Source organism: Lichenostomus cassidix, chromosome 10 (assembly GCF_008360975.1).
Source record: "Lichenostomus cassidix isolate B80296 chromosome 10, HeHo_3.0, whole genome shotgun sequence".
NCBI classification, from domain to species: domain Eukaryota; kingdom Metazoa; phylum Chordata; class Aves; order Passeriformes; family Meliphagidae; genus Lichenostomus; species Lichenostomus cassidix.
The window spans coordinates 680638-688481 of record NC_139491.1 but is presented as its reverse complement, the minus strand read 5'-3'; the positions used below and the strand labels follow the sequence as shown (position 1 = coordinate 688481).

The window sequence follows — 7844 nt, the reverse complement described above, 5'->3', positions numbered from 1 at the left end:
TGGGTGGGTTTCACATTTTCTCTTCCCCTTGGAGAATTCTGAGGATTTTCAGCTAATTGGAGATGGTTCAGGCACTGGCAGCAGGGAGGAACCATCAGTTTGCATCTGAAAATCAATCACAGCTGCCGTTTGCAACTGGGATTTGTTGATTAAAACGTGCGCTGGGTTGATGGGTAAATCAGTTCTGCAAATCAATTTATTTGTGGTCCAGGATCTGGTGAGCCCCTCTGTGGTGCCTGTCTGTGTGTAGGCTCCCAGCTGGGGCTGGCTGAGGGCACAGGATCATCCCTCCTGCAGGACACCAGACCATGGCCAGAGCCCAGTGGCACTGGAGTCTCTATCAGGTTGTGTCTCTTTGGCACAGGGACCTGCAGCAGCCAGGGAGGATCTTTTCCTTTCAACCAGAAACCTCTCCATTTCAACCCCAGACTCTCCTGTTTCAGCCCCAGATTGGTGTCCCCAGATGGGCCAGCCCTGCCAGGTCAGGAGTGCTGGGGTTTGCAGTGTGTGGTGCCCCAGCCCTGCTGGGACCTTCAGCTGTCACAGCAGAGCCCTGGGGCTGGGGTGTCCCTCTGGGAAGGGCTGGGAGCTGCAGGATTTACTGCAAACCCAAACCACGGCAGTCCCCGAGCCCAGCAGTGCCCGAGCTGTGGGGGCACTGAGGCTGGAGGAGGTTGGATCATAGTGTGGGAATCTCTGCTGGAAGGGCAATTCATCTGATTTTTAGCCACATGACAAGCCAGGCCTCCCACCAGCACAGAAACTGCATTATCAGCGACACTAACACACATCTGGCTTAAATATCTGCAATATTTTCTTTCAGTGAGACACCTCCAGTGAGTGTCTCTGGAAAGAGACTCTTCACAAGGGCCTGGAGTGACAGGAGGAGGGGGAATGGCTTCCTGCTGAGAGAGGGCAGGGTTGGATGGGATATAGAAATGCCTTTTTTCTTCTTCTAAAGATGCTTTTATTGTCTCCACACAAGCAGGATGTTATTCAGACAGAGCTGCTACAGTGGGGCAAAAGGGAAGAAGGAAAGGGCTTATGGATCAAAAGATGCTTGAAATAGGATCATGGAGTGGTTTGGATGGGGAGGGACCTTAAAGCCCATCAAGTTCCTCCCCCTGCCATGGGGAAAAACCCAATGGGCTTTAAAGTCCCTCCCCACCCAAACCATTCCGTGATTCCATGATCTGCTGGAAAGCTCTCTAAGAGAGCCTTTTGGCTTCAGATCAGAAGTCAGACCTTTGTGCCTCCCTTGGTCACCTCCAGACATTTCTGTACTGGAGACAGGAAGGAAGAGCAGCTCATTAATTGGGAAGCAGCAGCTGCTCATGGAGGAGCTTGTTTGTGTCTCAGATCCACGGGAACACTTCCGCAGCCCCGGCAGCCGCTGGCTCTCCTGGCACAGCACCTGTGGTTTGCAGCTCCCAGACCTCACCAAGGGCCTCTGTCCAGCCCAGATGATCTCAGCTGGAGGATTTGAATTCCCAAAGAGCCAGAAGGGTCATCAGTCCTTCATCAGCTGCATGGAGCGGGGAGGGGCACAGTCCTGACCCAAACACACGGGGAGGCAGCAAATTCAGTGGGACCAGGAATAGCTCAGCTCCTACCTGTGCTCTCCAGATTATAAGAGATGGGTTTTTTCTCTTGTTCTTAAAACCTCCTTGTGCTACCCAGATTATAATAAGAGATGGGTTTATTTTCTCTTGTTCTTAAAACCTCCTTGTGCTAACCAGAAAGGGTTCACAGGCACAGCAGGGAGGGGTGGCAAAGTCAGCGCAGCAAGGGAAGGATTTGAAACATTTTACTGGTCCATCTTTTTGTTTGGCTTTTAATTGGCAGCTGCTCTGGTAGGGAACAGCCTTCATCCAGCCACTGCTCCAGCAGCTCATCCTGGGAGTGCCTGTCGAGGAGGGACATTCCTGGTGGGAAGTAAAGCACAGAAAACAGGAGGAGGGAAGGAAGGGAGGGAAAGGAGCTGCCCCACTCCTCAGCTGGTACCAAGGCACGGTGTGTTTGCTCACCCAGAGCAACCACTTGGTTGAGAAATTCAGTAAAACTGTTCCACATGTGCTGTAGGAGGGGAGGGACCCTCGGAGGGAGGGAGGACCCACAAAGCTGCTGTAAACCCACAGCCCTGAGCAGCACTGAGGGAAGGCTCAGCTGGCTGTAAACATTTAGAAATATCTGTGTGCTAAGAATAGCTCTGTCTCTACACGCAACTGCTCCACTGCCATCTGTGGTGAGTAAGTTACCCCCCCGAGTAAAGTGTGTGCAAACACGAGCCCTTTGCACAGCCCTGCTGCCGGCGGGGCAGGAAAGCAGCCCTTGTCCCTCTTCCTCCACCCTTAGTCCTGCTTTGCAAGGCCTGCAGCCTGGGCAGCTGGGATGGAAATGAGATTGCAGACCTGGAAAAGCCAGCCTGGAAAGGCAGAGCTGCTGTAAATCCCTTTGCATGTCAGGGGTCTGGCAAAGGGGCAGCAGGATGGCACTGGCTCTGCCTGGGGGCAGTGCAGGTGGGGAATGGTCTCTGTGCTGTGCTGAGGTCTGAGGCAAGACAGGAGCTGTCCTGGGCTCCGGAGGCTCCCTCCTCCCTGGAGGATGATCTGATGGGAGGAAGGTGTCCCCAGCAGCTCCTGGGTTTGCTGCACTCTTCTCCTCCCGCATCCCTGCAGAGCTGGAAGCCCAGGAGCTCACCGTCCTGCCGGGATAGCTGGTCCCTGTGCTGGGGAGAGACTCGAGCCCCCTGCAGCTCAGAATATTCCATGATTTAACAGACCACAGCACCGAAAGGGTGGAACCGCCCCAGCTCAGCTCAAACCCTGCCCTGTCCGTTCCTCCACCTCCCAGCTTGTCCACAGCTTCTCCAGAGAGCACCGGGATGGCCCCGGAGCCAGGCGGGTGGGAATTCCCGCATTCCCAGGCGGGTGGGGATGCTCCTCCCGGCACAGCAGAGCCGTGGGTTGCTGGTGCCCTCTGCAGTTGTCCCTGCCTGCTGGAAATGCAAAGGACTCATCGTCTGAAGGGACAATTTTAGTGCTTTTTGATCCGGGTGAGGGCGGTGATCGTGTGTGTCTTCCCGGCTTTGGCACCTCAAACCCTGCCCGATCGGATCCCCCTGGAGCTGTTCCCTGCGGTGTCCCCTGATCCCTGCCTGTTCCTCTGTCACCCCCACGGTGTCCCCAAAGCCCCGTGGCAGCAAAGCCTCTGCCCACCCTGTCTGTGGGGCAGCAACAACAGGGATGGACAAAGATCCCAAGCCCAGGTGAAATGGAAATGCTGGGAAGTGTAGGAGCCCCTGGGGAGTCACCTCCCAGTGCCCCAGCAGTGATCCATTCCCCGAGGAACTGGGAATATTCTGGTTGCAGAAGCCTGGCTTTGGGATCTGATCCCTTTTCCCGAATTGTTGCTCTGAAGAAGAGCTTTGAACCTCTGTGCCCCAGCACAAAGCTCTCAGGGCTAAGGATCCCAGGGCATGGCAGAAGCAAGGAGAGTCACCTTGTGGTCACCAGAGCTTTTGTCTGAGCTGAGGATGCCATCCTGGTGGTGCCACCGAGCCTTGCAAAGGCAGCAGGCACAGAGAGCCCCAGGAGCTCATCCAAGGAGAGGAGCTGCTATCTCATGGCCACAGGATCCACAGAACCTCCTTGCTGGCAGAGATACCTGCATTCTGGAAAGAAAATATCAACCCCCGTGCTGGACAGCAAAAGAACCAAATTCCAGGAAAGAAGCCAACAGATAGTGGCAGCTCAGGCTCCCTGGAGGGTTTAACTCACTCCTGCAGGATTGACCTGCCTGGAGCCCTTCCCAGCAGTGGGGTGGGATGCAGGACTTGTGTCCCCCTGGGCTGCCACATGAGGAACATCTGTGCACGGAAGTACAAAAGAGTTTGAAATTTAACTAATTTAATTGAAACTGAGTAACTGAAGTTAGGTATTTTCCACATGTGCAGGAACTTGTGGAAAGAAGGGGATTGCTCTCTCCCTCACCTTTCTTTCCTCCTCCCTCATTAATTTTTTCAGCTAATTTGGAAGGAAGGCACAGCTGTGACACAGGGCAGTTCACTGGTTTACAAGGGGAACTTCTCCAGTGAGAAATGTGGGGCAGCTGGGAATGCTGTGGATGCTCCAGGTAAGGTGAGGGAGCAGCGACAAGGAACAGGGCAGTGGGAGCCCCAAAAGGAACAGGGCAGAGGGATGCTCTCACCTTCCACACTGCAGGAAAGTCAGAAAGACAAGCAGGATCAGACTGGCAAGATCTCATCCACAGGGAAATTTTACCCTCAGAGTGGCTATAGGGCAAAGCTTCCAGAATTAGAAATGTGTAACATTAACAGGGAAAAGAGCACAAATATTTAGCAGGAATTTTGTCCCAGTAAAAACCTCCTTGTTCAAGTCCAGTCCCTCAGCTCCTAATTATTTTTTTAAATTAATTTCAGCTTTCATGTTTATGAACACCAAAGAAGCGAAATGAAATTAATTTCTCTAATAGAAATCTAAACTTAATGAAAGAAACAAAACAAATTCAGGACCCAGAAAGCAGCATTTCAGTACAAGAATCTGTTTTATTTTTACAGTGCAGTGACTGAAACAATGTAGAAATTTAACTTGCAAAACAGAATTTATATCACAATGTCTCTCAGAAGGCAATGCAGATGTGTGGCTTTGAATCACAAAATATTCCTCTGGACACCAGAAATTACAAACTCTCAGCATTGTACACTGGACTTTCCTTAGAGACTGATTCCTCATAATTTAAATCTATCTTATAAATGATTTCTCTTTAAAAAACACGCGGAAGATAAAAAGAACTCAAGTATCAAACTCAAGGCCTTGGTTATTATTGTTTCCCTCAGTCTGCAGTGTCCCTAGTCAGGCTCTGTCACACACTGCTCCACGATCTCCCGCAGGTTTGGGTTCTCCATCGCTGCTGCCACCCTCTCCTTGTCGTTGATCTGCTTGTTGACTGCAAAACAGCCCAGGAGAGGAGAGATCAGGAGCTGCCAGGGACACCCGAGGGCGTGGGGTGCTCAGGGGCAAAGGACGTTACAGGAGCATTACTGGGAAATGGGAAAGGAGGCAAAGGAAAGCTCAGTCACAGCAAAAGAACCACTGGAAATCAACCCTTTCTGTCACTGTTGTGGTTTAGGGAAGGATGTAAGATGTTCCAATGACATATCCCAAAATCAAGTGTGAAATTCATGATCAATTAGTAGCCCAGGTTCTCCAGGTTCAATTGAACCAAAATAACCCCTTTTTGCCAGGCACTGAGTGCTCAGGCCCAGGGCACTGCCTGGACTCCCACAGCTCTGGCTGTGGCACAACATCCTGTCCTGCAAGCTTTACTCCAAAAACTGCCTGAGAAACACCAGGGTTTGTTGGGAAGATTTTGGGACAGCAGGATCAACCAGTGAGGCATCTCTTCATGTGAATTATTCAGCAGCACCTCCTTTTGATACAAACACAACACCTGTGACAACTGAGGGAGTTTTGCTGCAACACCAAACCAACAACAAGCAGGTGGTCACAGAGTCACCACAGCCTTGGAAACACCTCGATGTTATTTGGCTTTCAGGCTTTCAGAGGGTATTAATTTTTGGAAATTTGGGGAGGAAAGGACCCCACAGAGCACAAAGGGGCTGAAGCAGCAGCATGCACAGGCTCTACTCACTGTCCTCCTCAGTGGAATGTGTGCCCTCAGAAATGTAGATCTCCAGCTGCAGGAGAGATCAGCAGTGTTAGGAGAACCACAACAGTGGAATATATTCCTCCCTGGAAGTCAAACACCATCCCACCCATCACAGTGCCTGTCACCCCTGCTGCCACAGGAGGGGACTGGTGGCAGCAGCTCCCTTTACACTGCTCAGCTGGCAGGATGGAGCCAGCAGCCATGAAAACAAAACAGCCACCCCAAAATCAACAGCAGAAATCCCCAGGTAATTAATTTATTCTTTAAATTATTTTGGGCAAGTCTCTAAAGGTCTGTAAATCACTGTGTTTAATTTGGGAATGTTGCCACTCATTAATGTAGCTTAAAACAGTCTTCAAACAGGGCACTTTACCTTGTGTCTAAAAGGCAAACATCTCTGAAGTTTTATTCTTAAACAAAGGCCTGTTAAAACAGAACACACAAGAGATTTTCCTGTAAAATTCAAGGATTGAGGTGCATTTTCAGAGAATCCACATTTAACAATCAGTGTAACTGACAATGTCCTTTTGTATTCTGAGCAGCACAAGCCACAGAAGGACTAAATAATCCTTGGTTTGCCCCTTTGGATGCAGCTTCTCAGGTAAGAATTCCAGCTTTGCTTGGTATTTTTGGTACAGCTTCCCACTGTCCTGTGGCTGCATCTGTTTCTGAGGGGAGTGCTTGGATTGTTCTTTAATACTTATTAGAAAATCCAACATAAATTATTTGGGCATAAATACACTAATTTCTTCATTAAATTAAATACTTGATCTTTAATCCTAAAACACACTGAGAAATCTTTGTATTGATATTTAAAGCTGAGTTTCTAACTTTGGCACATTTAAACAAATCATGTCAGAGCTCTCAGATGTGACTTTCTCAGATGAAATCTTACAGCAAATCATAAGGGAAAAGTAAAAATGCAAAATAAATCAGTGTGGATTTTCATTTAACTTAATTCCTTTCTGGTGGATCAGGACTTTTTGGGGACTCTTGGATTTTTTAGAGGTTCTCTTTGAAGAGCTTCCCTAACGTGACACAAACAGATGGATGTCCCTGTTTCTCTGGATTTGTTGGGTTGGTTTGTTTTTGGTGTTTTTGCTTTGGTTGCATTGGTGGTTGTGTTTTCAAGATGCAATTCCTGTTCAAACCAACACAGCCAGGCAAGGCTTAACCTGGCCTGGGACTGATGTTATGCAGCCAGCCCCAAAGTAACCTTGTGCTCATTGTTTCTGATTTAATTAACGAATCTCACCGATGAGAGTGGCCAAGGAGCAATGAGGTACTGTTGGTGTAAACCTGATGATGACCAGATATTCATCCTCCCCTATCTCCTGCACTTCCACGCAGTTTTCTGTCACCACTTCCAGTTCTTCCAAAGTGTTTGGCTTCTCCGGGTCCCGGATAGTCCGGATAATATCTGAGGCAGGAGACAAAGGAGCAACAATCAAGCATCTTCCCTGGATTTAATAACAGGTATTTTTACGAGCACCCACTTTCCCAGCTCGGCTGGTGTCGCTCCTCTTTGGAAGCCACAGCAAACGAGCCAAGTGAGCCAGACAAACGAGCCAAGCGAGCCAGACGCGGCCCCTTCTCCCTGCCCCACACGGAGCCCCTCGCAGTCCCCTCAGCACCGGGCGCGGCTCCCCAGCTCACCCCCCAAGGGCAAACCGGGAGCACCCCGGGCCCTCGCAGCCCCGCGCAGCCCGGCACTGACCGTAGACCTCGATGGCCCTGTCGTGCTCCATGGCGCGGCTCGGGGGGGCATGGCGAGCCCTACTGCCGGGGCTGCGCCACGCCCGGCCCAGCGCCGAGAGCAGCGCCAGCAGCAGCGCCATGGCCGTGCTCCGCCATGGGCCCGCGGGCCGCGGCACTTCCGCGTGGGGCGGGGCGGGGCGGGGCCGCAGCCAGGGCCAATCGGCGGGGAGATCCGGCGGCGAGACCCCGCCCAGGGGCGTGACCATGCCTCGGTGTCCCAACGTGCCGGCTGGGGACACAGAGCGACCCCGGGACAGCCCCGGAGCTAGGGCTGGGGGCAGAGAGATGATACAGAGAATTGATACAGAGAATTCTGCCTAAAAATAAGGGAAATTCTGCTTAAAGACACGATCGGCAGTCGCGGGCCGGCGGGGATCGCAGCTCCCAGCGCGCAT

General features: G+C 51.3%; 1 protein-coding gene across 1 annotated transcript; it reads right to left on the bottom strand.

Annotated features, from left to right (window-relative positions):
- Positions 1 to 4547: 4547 nt before the first annotated feature.
- CIAO2A (cytosolic iron-sulfur assembly component 2A) lies at positions 4548 to 7585 on the bottom strand. The gene is made up of 5 exons (XM_085070197.1): positions 7409 to 7585; positions 6947 to 7111; positions 6065 to 6114; positions 5674 to 5719; positions 4548 to 4968 (listed from the first exon to the last, which is right to left on the bottom strand). The coding sequence occupies exons 1-5, from the start codon at positions 7527 to 7529 to the stop codon at positions 4871 to 4873; spliced, it is 480 nt and encodes a 159-aa protein (XP_084926323.1). The 5' UTR covers positions 7530 to 7585; the 3' UTR covers positions 4548 to 4870.
- Between the last annotated feature and the right edge of the window lie 259 nt (positions 7586 to 7844).